The sequence below is a fragment of the Syngnathus typhle genome, linkage group LG2 (assembly GCF_033458585.1).
Source record: "Syngnathus typhle isolate RoL2023-S1 ecotype Sweden linkage group LG2, RoL_Styp_1.0, whole genome shotgun sequence".
NCBI classification, from domain to species: domain Eukaryota; kingdom Metazoa; phylum Chordata; class Actinopteri; order Syngnathiformes; family Syngnathidae; genus Syngnathus; species Syngnathus typhle.
The window spans coordinates 906,007-926,160 of record NC_083739.1 but is presented as its reverse complement, the minus strand read 5'-3'; the positions used below and the strand labels follow the sequence as shown (position 1 = coordinate 926,160).

Here is a 20,154-nt window from a genome sequence, read left to right as displayed (position 1 = left end):
GAAGGTGTAAATCTCTGCTATCTGCATAAAGTTCTAAAAACGTCCAAAATAAAAACATTTCATTACGGAACTATAATGGACAATACTTCACACTCAAATCCTGAGAGACTATTAAATTTGCAAAATAATTTCAAATACCACTGGTCAAGACCTTTTTACTTTTTAATTAGAGATGTATATAAATTCGGATATTTTTTTGCCTTAATTATAAGTCTGCCTTTGTTTTTTCTTTGGCACATCACATTATTATCAACATTCTGGGAATGGGACATTTAGCATGTAGCATGTAGCATGAGGCGCTGCCAACGCAAAACACGAGACATAGCATAACAGTTTGTAGTATTTAAAACATTCATTTGATATTTTTTTTGCCCTAATTATAAGTCTGCCTTTGTTTTTTCTGTGGCACATCACGTTATTATCAACATTCTGGGAATGGGACATTTAGCATGTAGCATGAGGCGCTGCCAACGCAAAACACGAGCCATAGCATAACAGTTTGTAGTATTTAAAACATTCATTCGTCTTCCGAACCTTTTACCCTCACATAGGTAGACGGCTGGGGTACACCTTGAACTAGTCGCCAGCCAATCACAGGGCAAACAATACACAAATCAAAGTTTATGCTAAATGTTCACACCAGAGGCAAGAAGACTTGAGACACGTGACTTGACTGGAGTCAGCTTTAGGCTGCCAGTTTTAGGACTTGGTTTGTCAAATTTACAAAAGACTTGTCTTACGGCTTGCAAGGACGATGTCTCGATGTGCTTGAACTTGAATGTCTGTCTGTCTGTCTGTCCGTCCGTCCGTCAATCGCACGACCAAAACAAACATTAGAAGCGGAATCACGGCTTGCTTGTAAAACATTTGGATCCAGAAACCACAGCGCCACCTGCTGGCTGAAGAGGAACCCCACACGAGCAGACTCTTGCGTTCACCTAAATCAGGGGTCCCCAAACTTTTTCCTGTGAGGGCCACATAACCTTTCCCTTCTCTGATGGGGGGCCGGTGTCAGTTTGTAACAGAAAAAGTGTGACGATCGTAGGGGAGCTTAAAAAATTGATTGTTTTCCAGAAAGCCACACATAACCAAATAACGGTTATTTAATAACCCTTTCCAGGTTCTTTACAGAAAAAAAGTCAGGAAACAAATAATAACACTATTAATGAAATAAATAATAACTAAATAACCCTCTCTGAGTTCTTCACAGAAAAAACAACTAAAAAAATAACTAAATAACTATCTCTGGGTTCTTCATAGAAAAAAAACCATGGAACATTAACTTTCTGTTGTGCCATGCACAATCTTAACAGATAAAAGTTCAGCTCAGTTGTCAGAGCAGAACCTCTCTGACACATATGAGCAGTCTCTTAAAGTTCTTGTGTTCCTTCCTTATAATCCTTTTGTAGGTTCCAGTAGGCTTGTAGACACCGCTGTCTTTTTTGTTAAAGTTTGATAGTGCGTCATAGTCTGGAGTAAAATTTGTTGTGGCAATTCTTAGGCGAGATCCGAGGTGTTGGTCCGTTTACCTCGATCTGTGACGGGTAGATGTTGACGTTCATGTGGCTGAAACTGCATCTGAAAGCTCAGCGCGCGAATTACAAGAATGCTGTCGTCACAGCCCACGCTCTAAATTCGGGACTGATACAAATAGAGCGCGAGTGCGCCATGTCCGTACACGCACGCGCTTGTGAGTGTGCACCGAGCTTTCTGACACGGCTTCCGGTAGTAAATGCGCAGGCGAGCGCTTCCCCATCTACTGGGCAAACGCAGTCATTGCAGGCAAAATGAGCAAAAAAAAAAAAAAAAAGTTTAATAATACAATTTGTTCAGGGTTGGCGGGCCGGATTAAACGGTCCCGTGGGCCGTATCCGGCCCGCGGGCCGTAGTTTGGTGACCCCTGACCTAAATGGTATCACTATTCTTTTGGGTTTGTTATTGGCGCTTTCATGCAACATATAAAAACAATTCTATTTTTAACCAAATTAAATGGTAATTTATAATTGTGACACATGGCAGGTTTTCATAACGACACGCCCCCATTTTTTAAACAAAGTCCAAAATAAAGATTAGACAACAAAAGGATCTGTCAAATGTTTTTCTAAAGAATTTGTGATTCTTTTGCCCACATTTAACCACTGTTAAAACTGTTTTTAATCACAAATGTTCAAAGACGCCCACAAGGACAAGTGGTCCAGATGATGTATGGACATCTTTATTGAAATGTGTCATGGCTTGTGCAAAAGTGGCAATTGTGCCCAAACAGCCAAACACACACACAAATACATACATACAAAAGGCTAAGAGAGAAAACACACACACACACACTCAGCTAAAAGAGTCCATGCTGGCTTTGGCTCTCTCCATCTCATGCAGGAAGTTGTAAAACTGCGGGAGCGTCAACTCTGAAACATCCAGAGAAAAGTGAGATTTGAACTACCCACAATGCACTTAGTTTCTTGTTCTCCAATAATCCCCCCCAAATTGCCATCTATTCTCAACCAGGCCCGATGACTTACCCATGTAGAGGTTTTCCGTGGAATTCCCCTTCTGGACGACTAGTTTGAGCTGCAACCAAGGAAGCCAAAGAGACTATTTGGCATCCAAGACAAACTGTGTGTGTGTGTGTGTGTTGTTGTTACCTGTAAAAAGATGTTGCTCATTTTGTTGACTTCGCTCGTGCCGACAGTCACTATGGTGTCACAAATGTTAGAACACATATTAAAAGTCTGAGCTGTATAACCACACGCAATCATTTAAATAATGTTCGTCTCGTAAATATGATTGTGCTTCATCTCACCGCCAAACTTCCATTCCATATCCAGCAGGCGGTTGACAGTCAGCGTTTGTCGCACGGCCAGTCTGCACAGCGCCGCACGATGCTCTGCCCACTGCAAGATAGGACGGACGGCTGTTAGTGGGAGGGGCTGAGGAGCAAAGAAAATACACAATGGCCGTGAGGAGGAAACGGTGAGACCTGTTGCGAAAAGTGACCAGCCTTGTCCTCTTGAAGTCCTGCAAAAAAAAAAAGTATCCAGTCGTGCCTTGAGCATTTTTCTTGGCTTGTGTCCGCCTGACGTTTTATACTGCCATCTGGTGGCCAAGGTAGGCACAACAGAAAGATCAATTCCATGAACCTACCTAAAGTTTGCAGATCTTCTTTTAGCTGCTCACCAGTCAGCTTTTTCTTAATCGCACCTGAATAGGAAACGCAGACGGAAAGAAAAGTCAACCTTTTGAGGATAAAGTAGTCATTTTTTTTATTTAGAATATATTCACAATATTACAAGAAGTATATTTACAAGAATGAAGAATATTTTCATTACAGAATTTTGATAGAAGAGTCATAATATTAGAATAGTTGTATTTTTGACATCTTATTTGTAATGTAGAAGAATGAAGTAGTATATTTTTTGACATTTTAAGTCATACTTTAGAACAGGGGGGTCAAACTCATTTGTTTTGCGGGCCGCATTGTAGTAGCTTCTTTCGGAGGGCCATTATGACTTTCAACCCAAATCAATATACGAGCACCTCATATTATACACAGTAAAAGCTACAAAACAAACTGACAAATAACTCGTTTTCAAATCAGACGAGTACAAACTGGTCAAATATTAAAGAAAAAAAAGATATTATTGAATGTGAAGACAATTTGCAATTCTAGTAATGACACCCGAATTGATACACAACTTGTCTTCACGGGCCACATCAAATGATGTGGCGGGCCCTATCTGGCCCCCGGCCGGGCCTTGACTTTGACACCTGTGGTTTAGAAGGATCAAGTCGCATACTGTCGAGATTTAAGCTGTAAATATATGACAATCAAGTTCATAGAAAAATGTTCAAAAATATTTGAAAGGACAAAAGTTATTTCTTCTTTTTAAGGGAAAAAGATTCAAAGACAAATGATCAAAAGTAAAAGCGTCAATTTGGACACAAGTTGCATATTTTTATTATTCTAAAAAACGTTTTTTTCCTAATTGCTTTGAGTTGTTTATCTTTTCAGTGTGGTCATATGACTCCTTTTTTTTGTGTTCGACCCTGGAACCTGGTTTTGCTATATTTTATTATGCAGTGTGTGTGTGTGTGCGTGTGTGTGTGCAAGGTCACCCTGTGGCACAAGGATGACGCTCTTCATGAGGTTCTTGAGCGGGCCTGCACTCATCCTGTGTTCACTTGCAAAGTCACTCAGCTGCTGCATCATCTTCTCTGTCTCCATTGTGCACACGTACACAAACACAATTATTTACAATATATTTTCATAGGTGGTACTTTGGTGTCAAATGTTCGAGAAGCAACCGTGGCTTGCATGAAAGGTGCAAAATAAATCACAATATACTTTCGAAGTTGCCCATATCCAGTAACCATTGACTAGATTTCAACAAACATCAAACACAACAAATTGTGCAAGCATCTTTTGGCGTGCGTGCGTGCGTGCTTACCTCTTTAGGCTCTAACAAAAAGTGGAAGAGGATTTCCACCAGACGTAGAAATTGCTGTGAACCACCAACAACATAATATTCGATCAACGTTTGTCAAGCTTTGGCAGAAGGTCTCATGATGTCATTCGATATCATTCGCTAGCTTCTTAAAGCTTCAGCAAAACGAGCCAGGCGTCCGCTAACATGTCGCACACTTTTACCTGCTCGTTGAATTTGTTGAGGTTGTGGAAGTCACCGCTGACAGAATGCGGTAAAACATCTTGAGTGAAGTGAAGCTGCATCTTTCGAAGACACTAGATGTTTGACGTCACCGCGAACCCGGAAAAGATTCAAGAAGCTTGTCGGTTCCACTTCCGGGTTAACCACGTGCGATTCGGGACATGCACGCGCTCCTTATTGTGCCTCAATTTGCGTCGCCATATTGGATGTGTCAAAGTAATTGAACGGCATCATGTTTAAACTTCTTCGGGGGGGTGGGCAAATGAGAATGTTGAATTTGAAATTCTAGAATCATATTGTTATGTTATCATATCCAATTGTATTGGAATTCACAAAATATATGCACGTTATTACTAATTTCCTACTAATTTACCTCTGACTTGACCAGCATAGTACACAAAAGTGTGGCACACACACGTAAACAATACACAATGTGATTGTGGCACTCATCATCATCTTTCCAGTAGTTTCATGCAAGCTCATTAGCACAAAATTTATTGCGAGTGTTGAGTCGTGCTTCGTCCATGAAATAAAAAGAAGCACACATGCAACGCCGAGGTGGTCTTTTCAAACGACTCAGACTAATTTGATTCCCGGTAAAAGCTGGACTTTTTGACAGCACTTTTTCCTTGTCTGGGAAACCCAATCAAAAGTAATGCTCTTGTAATAACAGATTTATTAATTAGTTAGTACAACCGCTAGCAGCTCAACATGTTGTCTGCTCCGTGACAGACCCTGGGAATAAAATGAATATATAGCAACAACAGAAACTGTTGATTCTTTCTTATTTACAAAATTGTGTCGGGTTTTGGGGGCACGACTGCGACAACTTATTAGTCATTAATCACGCAATATTGGTGACCTTACTAATAGCATGTAAACGTTGAAGTGTGTTTCTAGGGAAGATGTATGTATGTATAAGATATTATACATATTACAATTTAGAAAAACAAAGACCTATTTTACAAATACATGAATTTTTTTTAACCTCATCTACTTCCTGCCCAACCTGTCCGCTTGAGCAGTGAACACAAAAATTCCACCACACCTGGCGTAACCCGAGGCCAGAAAGTTCACCTGCGGCGGGTTGGCTTTTCCAGCAAGAGACGAGAGGACGCCCCGCCTGCCCCAGCCCGCCTGCCCGAGCCCGCCTGCCTGTCACGGAGGAGGTGGCGAAGAAGTTGGTTCTGCTGAGGCGGGTACTCATTACTCAAAGCAAGGCAGAGAGAGAGAGAGAGAGAGAGAGAGAGAGAGAGAGAGAGAGAGAGAGAGAGAGAGAGAGAGAGAGAGAGAGAGAGAGAGAGAGAGAGAGAGAGAGAGAGAGAGAGAGAGAGAGAGAGAGAGAGAGAGAGAGAGAGAGAGAGAGAGAGAGAGAGAGAGAGAGAGAGAGAGAGAAGAGAGAAGAGAGAGAGAGAGAGAGAGAGAGAGAGAGAGAGAGAGAGAGAGAGAGAGAGAGAGAAGAGAAAGAGAGAGAGAGAGAGAAAGAGAGAGAGAGAGTTCCCACTGCGTGATCAACTCGTGCAGCACTACAACGTTGACTTGCGAGAAAACGCAAGGCTTTTCTTCCTGCTTATGTAAGTTTTCCACCAACTCTCATATATTCATGATAATGTCAACCTGACTGTTGTCGTGTAATTGTCGCGTTACGACAATTGTTGCTTGCTTGCTTGCTTGCATTCATGCATGCATTGTGCACATTGGGATACATGTACACACCCGCACGTGTACGCGTCGAAAGCTCTTCCGACATGTTCTTGGTGCGCTCGCTGCTTTTCTAAACTAAGACCGAAAACTTGTGTGGCGCAACTTGAGGAAGCAATTCCACGCTGTATTTGGTACAATTGGCCAGAGTGGAGCACGGGCAGGCAAACTTGTGCACAAGGGGCCAAATTTGAAACAGCAGAAAAAAAAAGAAAAAAAAATGGATGGGCCCCGGGTCTATTTGATGTTCTGAATTTTATACTTCGTCTTAATTATTGTAGTCACTCGCGCTCGGTGGTAGGACCATTTTTTTCTCATTGTTGTCTTTATGACAAGAAAGTTGGAAGACAGTCGCAGATTTAAAAACATGGTGTTCATCTATGTTTTACTAAAGCAAAGATTGAAAACGACCGACCCAATGTATCTTGTGGTTTGCAAATATCATGTACAAGGCTACTTTGGAAACAACTTCAAATATGCTGCCAGTGTACTTAACTGTTTTCACAATAACAATTCCCCCCCCCCCCTTCGTCTGTTTATTGTTTACACTTTAAGTAAACATAAAATAAAGAGAATGATATATATTTTCATCTGCTAGCCTAATGTTAATTTTTTTTTTTTTGTGCTCTAAACCTTGTCGCTAACCTTGCAGGATAGATAACGCAATCATATCCTCTGCAAAGAACAACTAATATTAGTGTTGCACTGACGAGGTCAGAAGAGCTGATGTGTCTCAATGAACAGCATATCTGTGTACTATCTGTCTTATTAAGCCGAGGTGGCCAACATGGGCACACTAGAAGAGGTAGCACAATCGTAATTCAATGAATGCAGTGTGACAGAATTATATGTAATTACACTGTTTTTATGCAGTATATTATCAACTGCTATTGTTCCTCATTAAAATAGTGGTTAAAATAGAGTAGACACATGGCCAACTACAAATACATCCAATTTCTTTTTTCAACCTCAGCTAAATGAGATTTAAGTGTGTGTAAAAGGGGCGGGGCTTCACGCCCATGTGACACAGATGCAGGAAGTACGTTTTTTGCTCGGCAGAGTCACGTGGCACGCCTGCATGAAGAATGTCTGCCATTTTGTGGAGTTGACCGACCATAAAGTGATCCCAAAGTACATGGCTGATGAGGAATGTGGCCCCAACAAGAACCCAAGCCCCCCTGACACACACACACACACACACAAATTGAATTGTGCACACACGCCCTCACGTTTAGGAAGTGAACAATCGCCTCCATAATCTCCAGCCAGCAAACTTTGATGTGGGCCCCCCCCCCATTCCCTTTCTATGGATGCCCCCCATCCCTTGATGGGCCCCTCTTCGTCCTCCATCCTTCCTTGGCCTCTCCAACTTGTTGCGGCCACTCCTTTTGAAAAAAGTACAAAATTATAACTCTGTACTTTGACCAAACAATCGATTCCACAAGATGGCTCAAAAGTATTTTTTTTATTTCTTTTGCAAAAGCAGCGAATAGATGAGTGACAAGAGGATAGTTTGAGGTTCCACAAAAAAATTACACATACATGCACACACACACACACACGTCTACACACACACACACACACACACACAAAGTCAAGTGTTGACATATGCTTCTCATGTGCATGCAGGCTGAATGTAATTAATCCTCGCACAATGCAAAGAAGAATGTGGCACGAACGCACACACGATGGTGTGTTTGTGGATTTTTCTTTTGTTTTATCAATGGTTCATTTCGGCGTGTCAGCGCTTGTTTCCTGGATTTCTTCAAGTCAACGGGTCACTTTTGCCAATGCTAAAAGTACAGACCAGAGTCGCTAAACTCATGCGGCCTTTCACACTTAAATATAAGTAATAGTCATTATTAAAATGCCAATTCATTCATTAAAATTTGATATTTTGTTAGTTAGTTAGTCAGTTAGTTAGTTAGTTCATTGAATAATGATGTATTTGTTTCATTTCATTCATAAAATAGTAATTTTTTTGAATAAATGAATGAATAAAAGTACCAATGCCAATGTCCTATTGGTTTTGCATGTTGCTGTGTCAGGAAATTAGAGATAGAAATAATTATTAAATGCACCAGAAAGGGGAAAAAAATGATTTAAACAGATATAAAAAAAAAAAAAACTTGAATGCTATCATTTACATATTGAATTATCGTATACATATTTGACATCATCAATTCAGTCACATTTCAAATGTTTATTTTGACGGCTACGTTCAATACTTTTGACTGGTTTGATTGCTTGACTGACAGGTTTGAGAAGGGGTCGTCACCACCATCGGCCACAGCGACAGCCATGCCCTCGGATCAATACTCTGCTGTGGCCATGGAGACCGGCAACAACATGGCCTCCATGGTGAGTCTGCCATATAGTCCGCATTGCATTCAGGCTGGCGTGAAGCCAAGTGGCACTGCTCCCTCATCTGCATAACAGTACACAAGTGTAATTGTCATCAGCGGTGACCTCGTTAGTATACCAATTTAGCGACCTGAAAAAGCACTAAGATTCCCATTTGTCCTACCCTCAGATGCTTTTTCTGGTAACAGTCCCAAAATGCTAAAAGGCTATCCGTAGCTTTGCTAACATTTAGCTCGAAACCTGCTCAAGCTTTTTACGTCTTGTTCCGTATTTCGAGCAGAACTCAAATTGCGCATTGACTTCATGTGTCAATCCTAAAATTGCAAATTGTCTTCACTTTAAAAAAAATACAGATAATGCTAGCAATATTGATTACCGTGCATCCTTTTGAAATATTTGAACAATTTTTACTTGGGTCTGCTTTCAAAGCTCATTATTCATCCCTTTGTTGTGTAACCTGTACTGTATATAATATACGCGTTGACAGTCGTAACGGCCCTCCGGAACTACAATGCGGCCCGCGACAAAAATGACTTTTGACGGCCCGGCTTTAAGGCTTCACACAGTACATTTTTGCGATAGCCGTTGGCGTTTGTTCCTCTTTTTCACTCTCGTAAATCACTTCAGTATGGAAGGGTTAGGGTTAGCCGGGGTCTGCTTCCTTTCTTTCACCATCTGCTCCCATTGGTTTCCTGCTGTCAACAGCCCTCAAATGTAAAATCTCGACTAATGTGGTGAAACATGGATCAAGCGGTTGGGCTTTTTTGACATTTCGCCCATTGTGAAAGAACAGCATGTTGTGAAACAGTCAACTTCAAAGGTTTATAGCAAGTCAAATTAAGTTCACCTGTCGAAGGTTAGCGTGAATTATAAATTCGAGCCAAAATTTCGAATATCCCTAGTAGCGGCTTCTTTGCAGTCACAGGACATGTCACCCACCGGGTTGAGTTAGCATCGCACGCTACTTGGAATGATTCCTCCTCAGGATCCGAGGAATAACCTCGGCTGCAAGTCTAATCACGTGACCCACTTGGAACACCTTCTGAGACGGCGGGAAGCACCTCCCAAGTTGACTGCGGTTTACTTGCAGTGACGTGCTGCCAATGTTTGGCCACAGCTTCTGTCAAATGTGTCTTTTTTGCAGATGTCAATGAACGAGTAGGAAATAGGAATTTCATCTTATGCCCTGAGGTTTAGATTGAGAATAAATCAACTGCAAACACATGGGTTCTCAAATGGGGGCACTCCAGGGCGGTATGAGACATTTTCAAATCTATTTCAAATGTCGAATTCATGGAAAATTCCATTAAGAGAGGTAAATCGTGTAAATATTTTAGGAACATATAAGTTGATCAAATATATACCGTTTTTTCCCATGTATAATGCGCCCCCATGTATAATACGCACCCTAAAAATGGCATGTCGATGCTGGAAAAAAGCCTGTGCCCATGTATAATACGCACCCAAATTTTGACTCCTACTAAATCCGTAAACGTAATATTATTTCAGAAAAAAGATCATCTTTGGGAACAACCGGATGTTATTCTGCCGGTCAGTATCACGATAGCGAAGAAATGTTTCGGATTTGTGTAGGGTACATTGTGACAGACAGCAAACGAGCAGGTGCTCGAGCAAGCGTCTGATACGAGAGCATTGTGTTCGAAGTGAACAGCAGAGAAGAAAGCGCATCTGTAATGGCGGCCTCCGTATCATATCCGGATTAAATTTTTTTTTTTTTTGTACCCATCCATGTATAATGCGCACCCCAGATTTTAGGACAATAAATTAGTTAAATTTTGCGCATTATACATGGAAAAAAACGGTACTTTACATTGAGTTGGCCGTTCAATTTCGTTCTCCTAAAGACCCAGTTTACCCCATACCCGAAAGGTTCAACCCAACCTGTCTTGAATAGACCACCTACGGAGTATCACCCTTGAAAACTTAAAGATCTTTTTTTTCAAAACAGATCTTTACTATGTTCTCAAAAGAAGACACTTGATGTTGACAATCATTTTCTGCACACAAATCTTTTTAAGTTCAAATGAAAAAAAATATAGATCAAGAACCACAAATAGCAAGATGGCAGAGTTGATAGCCATGCCAGTTGATTCAATGCTAACATGCTAACTGTCATGATATCAAGCGATGAATCTGTGGAAAAATCTGACTGCACCTGTGCTTCTGTCTAGTTGTCCCAATCAGATATGGAAGTGTCTTCTGAAATATTCGGAGGCGTTCCTCAAGAATGTCTTCCCCGCATCCATCAAACCCCCCAAGGATTCCTCTGTTCCTCAGTGTAGCGCTCGACCGACCATCACGTCGGATGTGTCATCGCGCATGCAGCCAAACCAAATTGTTCCGCTTAACTTACCGAGATCACATTCCTGAGTCGCGGCTCTTTCTTAGCATGCCTCTCTCTTCAAGCTAAAACATGTTTGTACCTCATCACCTTTGGCCCTACCTAATACATTGTAGGAACTTCATTTCGAAAGGATATAATGAAAGACTCGTTAAAAAACATCCAGGAGTTACGACTTGACGCTTTTTTTTTTCCCACTACATCCAATGCTGACAACCTTTCTGGCTGCTTTTCACATTGTCCTTTTATTATTCCTCGTTACACGTACTGGAGTAAATATCGAATCGTGTGTCGTTTATTAGACAGCGCTTATATGCAGATAATGGGATATGTATTTATTTATTTATTTTTTGCACTGCCCAAGGCGGAGGTCAGCCCGCCACCGCCCGAAGGCCTGTTGGAGAATGACAGCGGCGTGGAGATGACCAGTGAGAACAGCCCGCTGGCAGGGGCCGAGCCACCGTCGCCCTTCAGCCCGAAACAGAACGCGGGTGCCTCGTCACCTCGAGGTATATGAAATCATTTTGATGACATTATTTGGGTTCAGATTTAATTGAATTTGTTTTCAATTCATTGCTGTGATTCCAAATAAATGATGTTATTCTATTCTGTTTTCAGTTTGTTACACTTTATAATGATCTGTTTGAATCTCATTGTAATCTCATTTGTGTTTATTTCGATTGATTTGGTATTGTTTTTTAAAATGTATTTCAATTTATTTCATTGTAATTCGTTCCTTATTCTTTCAATTCCATTTCTTTGCCTCCTCAGACGATAGCGTGAATGTGGAAAGAGGGACCAGGAAGAGGTCCGAGGGCGAGCATGGGACCTGGGACCCGTATAGTAAAGTATGGCGGGCGTAAGCGGACGGAACAAATCTGCCTAAAGCGACGCTGAATTTGCATCAACCGACACGTGTTCTTTGTGCGTTCAGAGCAAGACTCATCTGGCTTTGAGAGAGAGGCCGCTTGCCCGAACCATCTTCCAGGCCGGTCTCATGCCACACGCCAAACCTCGCAGACAGACACGAAAACATGAGCTCATGGCCACTATGGTGAGAATACCAACTAGAATAGAAAAAAGAACTTTCATCAGTGGTGCAAAATGCCTGTGCTGGGATACAAGAATCTGGCGGAGATGTTCCTCACTCTTGTCTTCCTCCATCAGTGTGGCAGAGCTTCGCGAGCATTCTCACCCAAGGAGGTCCCCGAGGTGCCGCGTCCCGACTTGTCGGAGAACGACTCCAAAGACTCGGCCCGAAGCAGTGGCACCAACGCGTCCGCTTGCGACGCTCACGTCGAATATAACGTAAGGACGTGATCGAGGGATGTGGGCTCCAGACAGGAGACCTCACTCATCCCACTGTGAGATGCCTCACAGATGGGCCAAACTCAGGTCACGACTTGACAAATATATTCGTGGGTGGCAGTCAATGATTGAATTCCACTTGACGACCAGGCAGTGAATCTTTTGATGAAAGGAATTCAATTCGTTCCTCTGCTTTTAGAAGACCGTACATGAACTTCTGGGTGTCTGCAGGACAACAAGGGCTTCAACGTTGGTGAGCTAGTTTGGGGAAAGATCAAAGGCTTCTCCTGGTGGCCCGGCATGGTGGTGACCTGGCGCGCGACCGGCAAACGGCAAGCCAACCCCGGCATGAGGTGGCTGCAGTGGTTCGGGGATGGGAAGTTCTCCGAGGTGAGGAGCGCAAGATGCGAGCTCCCAACGCTCCTGACAGCAGCCGACTGGACTGACCCTCTTCGTTCGTGTCTTTGCAGGTCTCCGCCGACAAGCTGGATTCCATCACTGCCTTTGACAAGTTCTTCAATCAGGCGTCTTACACCAAACTGGCGTCCTATCGCAGGGCCATCTTCCAAGCTCTGGAGGTGAACCTCACTTATAGACAGGAATCTCTTTGTTGTTTCTCCAAACGTTAAGATTTTGGGTGCACATGAGATTAGTGTAAAACCTGCTAATGAGCTCTATGCTAACCAGCTAATTTAGCATACTCGCTGCTTACGATACACTTGCAAGCGGCGCATTCAGGAGATGATTGGATGCTGTGTTTGGGTCCTTACGGTCCAGATGGCCAGTATTCGGGCTGGCAAGAAATTCCCCCCCTGTGAGTCCGACAATCCCGACGAGCAAATCAAGCCGTTAATGGACTGGGCCCAGGAAGGCTTCCTGCCAAAAGGCCAAGAGGGGCTCAAACCCACACCGAGCGCTGGTGAGCAGATGTCGATGGGCCAGCGGGTCCTGGTGGCGTGACTAGACCGTGTGTGTGTGTGTGCGTGCAGATAGTGCCGTGCTCGACATACAGGTCCTGGACGTCTCACTGCCCGAGTATCCGCCCAGTGCCAAGAAGCCCAAACTGAGCGTGTGCAAGAACAAGCCTGGGCCGGAGGAGTCGTACAGCAGAGGTAAATGATTCCTTTTCATCTCTCGGGGTCCAATTCCATGATTGATTCGAAATGATTTATTATTGTGAAGTCGATTTTTCCTTCTTTGAATTTAGGAATTGAAACGGCATCCCTGCCGCTAGTTTAAGAACGTTTTGAAAGTGAAGTGGAGAAAAGATTCCAATTAGAAATGGGATTTTTGTGAAAATAAAATCGGGATGTTTTAATATTGCTCGGCCCGCACACTTGACAGGGTCTCATTGTCGTGTTTGTGCTCCTTCCAGAACAAATGGTCAATGAAGTCCTGAATAATAAACGAAGTATCGAAGGTAAACCATTCTCTCACTTGACACACTTTCTATCCTGCCCTGCTTATGGAGAGGCTTTGTGTGCGTCAGAGTTCTGTCTCTCGTGTGGCAAGATGAGAGCAGCAACTTTCCACCCGCTCTTTGAAGGAGGCTTGTGCCAAACATGCAAGGTAATATAATATCATATAATATACCGTAAATTCCGGGCTATAAGCCGCGACTTTTTTCCAAAATTTTGAACCCTGCGGCTTATAGTCAGGTGCGGCTTATATGAGGATTTTTTTTCGTGATGACTTGATCACTTTTATACACGGTGGTATCTTGAAGAAAAAAACAACAAGAAAAATACTATTTTGAAACACTACTATGGCTGCTGCTTATTCTGGCTGTGTTGCTTGTGACTATTATGAGCTTTAGTAGGAATGCACGCTAGGTGACCTGCGTCGAAGGGCTCTAAACCCTTTGTCACAGGCAATGTTGAGAAAGACATGTTAAAGTATGTTATAAAAACTTTAAAAAGGCTTCCTGTGAACGGTCTTTCTTTGTAAAAAAACGCGTGTGCATGTGCGGTTTATAGTCCGATGCGGTTTATATAAGAAAAAAACTAAAATATCCCCCAATTTCAGCTGGTGCGGTTTATAGTCCGGAATTTACGGTAATATAATATAATATAATATAATATAATATAATATAATATAATATAATATAATATAATATAATATAATATAATATAATATAATATAATATAATATAATATAATATAATATAATATAATATAATATGCAGCAGCAACCACGCAAAACATAAACTAGCGGTCAGGCTAGCATGGGAAGCTGACATCATTACGCACTTATCTTCTTGTTATCTTTTTCTTCTTCTTCTTCTTATGATGCAGCTGTGGTGGTTTTTCAATGGCTCTATGGACACAAATATACATTCAGTTGTACAAAATCCCAATCCACATCCTTTGTGGACAAAAACGTAATCCATCTCAAATGCTAGCGATCAAGTGAAGCTAACCCGAGTGGACTTCTGTGTAGGATGTGTACTTGGAGACATCCTACATGTATGACGACGACGGCTACCAGTCCTACTGCACCGTCTGCTGCGGCGGCCGAGAGGTTCTGCTGTGCGGCAATGCCAACTGCTGCAGGCAGGTTACCCGCACACCAAATAATATTCACCTGCCTTACAGATGTGTTTACGTGCAAAAACATCCACCTACAACTGAGAGGAGCCAGCCGATTTTACTTACCGTAATTTTCGGACTATAAGTCGCTCCGGTGTATAAGTCGCACCAGCCATAAAATGCCCAAAAAAGTGAAAAAAGACATATATGTATATAAGTCACTCCTGAGTATAAGTCCCCCCCCCCCACAAAAAAAACGCGACTTATAGTCCGAAAATTACGGTACCCATTTTTTTGTGTGTGTGCATCTTAAGACCAAGATATTGATATTCGATGAAAACACAACAATCCCAACAATACAATACAATACTGCAGGTGTTTCTGTGTGGACTGTCTCGACATCCTGGTACACCATGGCGCATCAAACAATGCCCGCTTCCTGGACCCTTGGCGCTGCTACATGTGCCAGCCGCTGCTAACGTACGGTGTCCTCAAGCGGCGCCACGACTGGAGCGTCAAGCTGCAGGAGTTCTTTGGCAACGACAAAGGACAAGAGTTTGTGAGTTGCATTACGACGCAAGATTGAAATCGAGCACTTGTTAACTCGCTGACTGACCTTCCAGGAGACACCAAAGATTTACCCGGCAGTCCCGGCAGAACAAAGGCGACCGATCCGAGTCCTCTCGCTTTTTGACGGCATCGCCACCGGTAAGTGCGGCGTTACAGAAGAGCCTCATGAGCGAAGTGATCACCTCGGTTGTGTATTAATGCTCGCAGGTTACCTGGTCTTGAGGGATCTGGGCTTTAAGATGGACCAGTATGTGGCGTCTGAGGTGTGCGAGGATTCCATCTCTGTCGGCGTGGTCAGACACGAAGGGAAAATCCATTACGTCCATGACGTCCGGAACATCACCAGGAAAAACGTGAGGGCCAAAATGTTGGACAGCATGTTGGATGCCGCTTCTTTCAAACTCATCCTACCTTCTTTGAACACGGTGCTACTCTTCCTCAGATTCAGGAATGGGGACCGTTTGATCTGGTCATCGGTGGAAGTCCGTGTAATGACTTGTCTATCGTCAACCCAGCCAGGAAGGGCCTCTTTGGTAAGTGGAGAAATATGACGTGACCACGATGGTGTACTTGAGATAGAGTGAGGAACCCCTGCTGTTTCGAAAGGCCACACACATGCTGCCAACAGCGAAAATCCGCCAGTAATTAACAACACTCTAAAAGGATTTGGGAATTTCCTCTTGATGCCCCAAAATGGTCGAAGAAAGAAAAACACAGGTTCTTACTGGGGTGCTTGTATTATGTCTCCAAATATTCAGAGTGGCATAACTTCAAGAAGACCTATTGGTGTTCATTAGCTGTATTTACTCCAGCCTATTGCAACACAGACAAAAGAAAACCCACCAAATCATCAACATAATCATAAAGTGGTGTTACAAATTCAATTACCGTTTTTTTCCGTGTATAATGCGCCCCCATGTATAATACGCATCCTACAAATGGCATGTTGATGCTGGGAAAAAGCCTGTACCCATGTATAATACGCACCCAGATTTTGACTCCTACTTAAGTCCGTGAACGTAAAATTATTTCAGAAAAAAGATCATCTTTGGGAACAAGCGGATGTTATTCTGCCGGTCAGTATCACTGCGCATGCGCTAGCAAACTTGATAGCAAAGAAATGTTTCGGATTTGTGTAGGGTACATTGTGACAGCAAACGAGCAAGTGATCGAGCAAGCGTCTGATACGAGAGCATTGTGTTCGTATGGAGTGTGTTTGAAGTGAACAGCAGAGAAGAAAGCGCATCTGTAATGGCGGCCTCCGTATCATATCCGGATTTAAAAAAAAAGAAAATTTCTTTTTTTTGTACCCATGTATAATGCGCACCCCAGATTTTAGGACAATAAATTAGCTAAATTTTGCGCATTATACATGGAAAAAAACGGTAGTCAACAACACAAACAAACCACTTTCACCTGAGGGCCATCGATGGGCAGTATTAGCTTAGCATAGCAGCCTAAATAGCATGCTAGCACAAACTTGCGTGACATCACACAGAAACAAAGAAAAAGGTGCAGTAGCACGTTACACAACCTGTTGTCTTATTTTGATTCATCCGACAGCACTTTACACAGCTGTGATCTGTCCATAAATCGGAATCAAGTGAAAATCAGTAAATGCTGATCTTTGAATCCATTCTGGGTGTTCACTGCTCAAAGAAGTCAAACGTGATTTAAGAATGGTGCAGCGATGTGGTCGTGAGCTGGGTTCTCATTTTGTCATTCCAGAAGGCACAGGGAGGTTGTTCTTTGAATTTTACCGTCTGCTGAGCGAGGCCAAGCCCAAAGAAGGAGAGAACCGTCCATTCTTCTGGATGTTCGAGAATGTGGTCGCCATGGGCGTCAACGACAAGAGGGACATCTCACGATATCTGGAGGTGAGAACCTGGCTGACTTCGCCATTGCCGTTGTCCATCTGTGTTCAAAACGATTCCTAACATTGTTTTTTTCGAAATATAATGTGTGCGTTTGTTGCAGTGTAACCCCGTAATGATTGATGCCATTGAAGTGTCTGCAGCCCACCGGGCTCGATATTTTTGGGGGAACCTGCCGGGTATGAACAGGTGCGAAAGAAGGTTCCGAAAACGATGGGCCAAATACTGTAAATATTCAGCATATACGTAATATTGACATGAGTGTATCCATTCTAGACCGCTGTGTGCTTCTGGGATGGACAAGTTGGAGCTCCAGGACTGTCTGGATCACGGACGAGTTGCAAAGGTGAGAATCAAGCAAGTGGGACTACCCCCCCCTCCTTTTTTTTTCTTCCCAAAACGAAACGTCGTCTTGTTTTTCAGTTCGGCAAAGTGCGCACCATCACCACACGCTCCAACTCCATCAAACAGGGGAAGGACCAACACTTCCCAGTCTTGATGAATGGAAAGGAGGACATCTTATGGTGCACTGAGCTGGAGAGGTAAACACATCATTTTGATGGGAGCTTTGATTAGGGTGGCCAACTCAAGTTACGTATTTTTTGAATGATGCTAACACAGGAAAAAGTTGCTGTCCAGAAGTTTTATTTAAACTACCAAAATTAACTTATATCTAAAACAGAAAGCAATGGTCGGCAACCCTAGTTGTGATGAGCAGCTTCATCCTTGCAGAGGAACAATGTAGGTTTCTAACGTTGACAAAAACTCTTTAAGGATCTTCGGCTTCCCAGTCCACTACACAGACGTGTCCAACATGGGTCGAGGTGCTCGGCAGAAACTCCTAGGCCGGTCCTGGAGCGTCCCCGTCATCAGGCATCTTTTCGCACCCCTCAAAGACTTCTTTGCCTGTGACTAACCAGCACAAAGAGCCCACCTGGCCCATCTACTGTCATCATCATGTTGAGGCCAGAACCAGCAAACAGTCAACTTTATGTTACGAGGAAATAGCTGCAAAGAATGACCAACAAACAGATACTATCTCTCACAGCACATAGACAGTGCCCTCACCAGCACATAGTCAACACCCATTACCAAGATATTTGGATGCAACCTGTTACCAGCTAATTAAAACCCATCGGCAACATATCCAGGTCATCGATTTGACCTCATTAGCAGGAAATAGAAAGCACCTAACATAAGCGTAATAGTTTTTCAACGTCATTTTTTTACTAGGTTGGCGTCACCCTTTAGTTTGGCCAGTATCCCTTTGTTCACTTTTTATAGTTGATGCTGAGGATAGTTTAGGTTTTTGTGAGAAGAGCTCGAGCAAGCATTGGAAGATAGAAACCTCAAGCATAAGCCACTTTTTTTAAGTTAGCTGTTAGGAAAAGTTTATCTTAATGTGGCTGAGAGATGGATGTTTAAAAAAACAAAACAGGTTTTATTGTGTTATTAGCGTGTTACCCTGAAAGGCCTCCACATTACAATATTTCAAATAAGCCAATGCAAACCTAAAGCAACATTTGTGTGTTTTTATGACCCAAATGTTGCTTTTATTTTATTTTGTTTGCTGTAATGTCATGGCAAAAGCACTCAGTATTCCGTGCCAACAAGCATGATGTTGTCCATGCTGAAACGTTCAGTACTTGTTATGTATAAGTATCATAAGTGAAAGATTTTTTTTGCTGTTACCAAAAGCAAAGATATATTACCTCAAAAAAAATCTCCCAAGTTTCTCTAGTTATAATCACTGGAATGTGTTTTCAGAATGAAAACACAAAAAAAATGTTCGATTCACCGTGTGTGTGTGTGTGTGTGTGTGTGTGTGTCGTTGTTCTATCTTTAAGGGACCTAAACAACTGTTTACATGATTCACTCATAAAAATGTTCTAGTTGTATGATTCAACCTGCTCTTTTGGATTTTCTTTTTGTAGAGCAATATTAATCTAAAGATATATCATAGAATTTCCAATTCTTTCTTGTAACAAAATTACAAATACGTTTTTTTTATTTCGCATTTTCAGGACTTCATAGTAAGCATAAAACAAGTTAGCTTATTTTTGATACTACTTTTTTTTTGTACACAGTGACTCATTTAAACTGTTAGTGGCAAAGCACTGTTTGTGTAGTTTTCTTAAGTCTTCTGTGGTTTGTTTTCAATAAAAGGCAGCTCTAGCTGAATCCAAACAGAATTTCTCTCACGAATAGATGGATGTGGAAGTGTGAGCCACGGACGACGTACGTTTCCTGCATCACTAGGGGAGAAAAATCAGTTAAATGCTAAAGAATCTTTGTAGACTTTGAGAGCACCTGCCTGCCAACTGAAGACTAACAGAGGATGGGGCAAAGGTCACATAGTAAGTAAATCAACTAGTGAATGGCTTCAACAGAATACAACAAGCCTTGTGGAGCGGCCTGTTTGAGGTCGTGACCTCACCTAGGCTTAGGATTCTATAGCGAGAGTTTACACCACTCATCCTAAGAATGTTGCTGACCATTGTGCAGCTCTGATCTGCAAGTATAGGAAAGAATTGCTTGCTGCAGAGGAAGACTCGAGTCGTGGCTTATTAAATCGACCTTAGGTTTCAGTAGACTGTTTTAAGATTTGAAAGTTTACAAAAGTTCAAAGTGTGCTGTATGGCCAATTAATGCAGAAATGTACGAGTGCATGGAACTCACTTGACCGAATCCAGAGGGGACTCGATTTGCTTGACTTTTGAAGCTTAGGATTTATTTTGCATTATGTTCAAAAACATGGAAATAAATGATCGTTTTATTTGTCC

The 20,154-nt window shown here is 42.4% G+C and overlaps 2 protein-coding genes and 1 long non-coding RNA gene across 6 annotated transcripts; 1 reads left to right on the top strand and 2 right to left on the bottom strand.

Annotated features, from left to right (window-relative positions):
• Positions 1-2,193: 2,193 nt before the first annotated feature.
• Positions 2,194-4,825, bottom strand: commd7 (COMM domain containing 7). Its single transcript, XM_061269332.1, has 9 exons — positions 4,646-4,825; positions 4,446-4,499; positions 4,114-4,216; positions 3,142-3,198; positions 2,978-3,015; positions 2,801-2,891; positions 2,643-2,692; positions 2,520-2,568; positions 2,194-2,405 (listed from the first exon to the last, which is right to left on the bottom strand). The coding sequence occupies exons 1-9, from the start codon at positions 4,724-4,726 to the stop codon at positions 2,329-2,331; spliced, it is 600 nt and encodes a 199-aa protein (XP_061125316.1). The 5' UTR covers positions 4,727-4,825; the 3' UTR covers positions 2,194-2,328.
• A 1,266-nt stretch (positions 4,826-6,091) lies between these two features.
• LOC133145654 (DNA (cytosine-5)-methyltransferase 3B-like) lies at positions 6,092-19,563 on the top strand. 3 transcript variants are annotated; one of them, XM_061269320.1, is made up of 22 exons: positions 6,092-6,238; positions 8,624-8,726; positions 11,456-11,600; positions 11,863-11,939; positions 12,026-12,145; positions 12,259-12,399; positions 12,631-12,789; positions 12,870-12,977; positions 13,177-13,318; positions 13,389-13,511; positions 13,775-13,819; positions 13,889-13,968; positions 14,839-14,951; positions 15,303-15,486; positions 15,551-15,635; positions 15,705-15,850; positions 15,940-16,030; positions 17,226-17,374; positions 17,475-17,560; positions 17,648-17,717; positions 17,795-17,913; positions 18,146-19,563. In XM_061269320.1, coding segments are annotated over exons 1-22 (2,430 nt in total). In that variant the 5' UTR covers positions 6,092-6,236; the 3' UTR covers positions 18,288-19,563. The 3 variants fall into 3 exon arrangements, with proteins under 3 accessions (XP_061125304.1, XP_061125296.1, XP_061125287.1); XM_061269312.1 differs by having other exon boundaries at positions 11,450-11,600; XM_061269303.1 differs by having other exon boundaries at positions 11,450-11,600; positions 15,551-15,850.
• Positions 7,429-11,201, bottom strand: LOC133145676 (uncharacterized). Of its 2 annotated transcripts, none has more exons than XR_009710962.1 (2): positions 10,906-11,201; positions 7,429-7,750 (listed from the first exon to the last, which is right to left on the bottom strand). It is a non-coding gene; the product is annotated as an uncharacterized LOC133145676 (long non-coding RNA). The 2 variants fall into 2 exon arrangements; XR_009710961.1 differs by lacking the exon at positions 7,429-7,750 and adding an exon at positions 8,554-8,793.
• Positions 19,564-20,154: the final 591 nt, after the last annotated feature.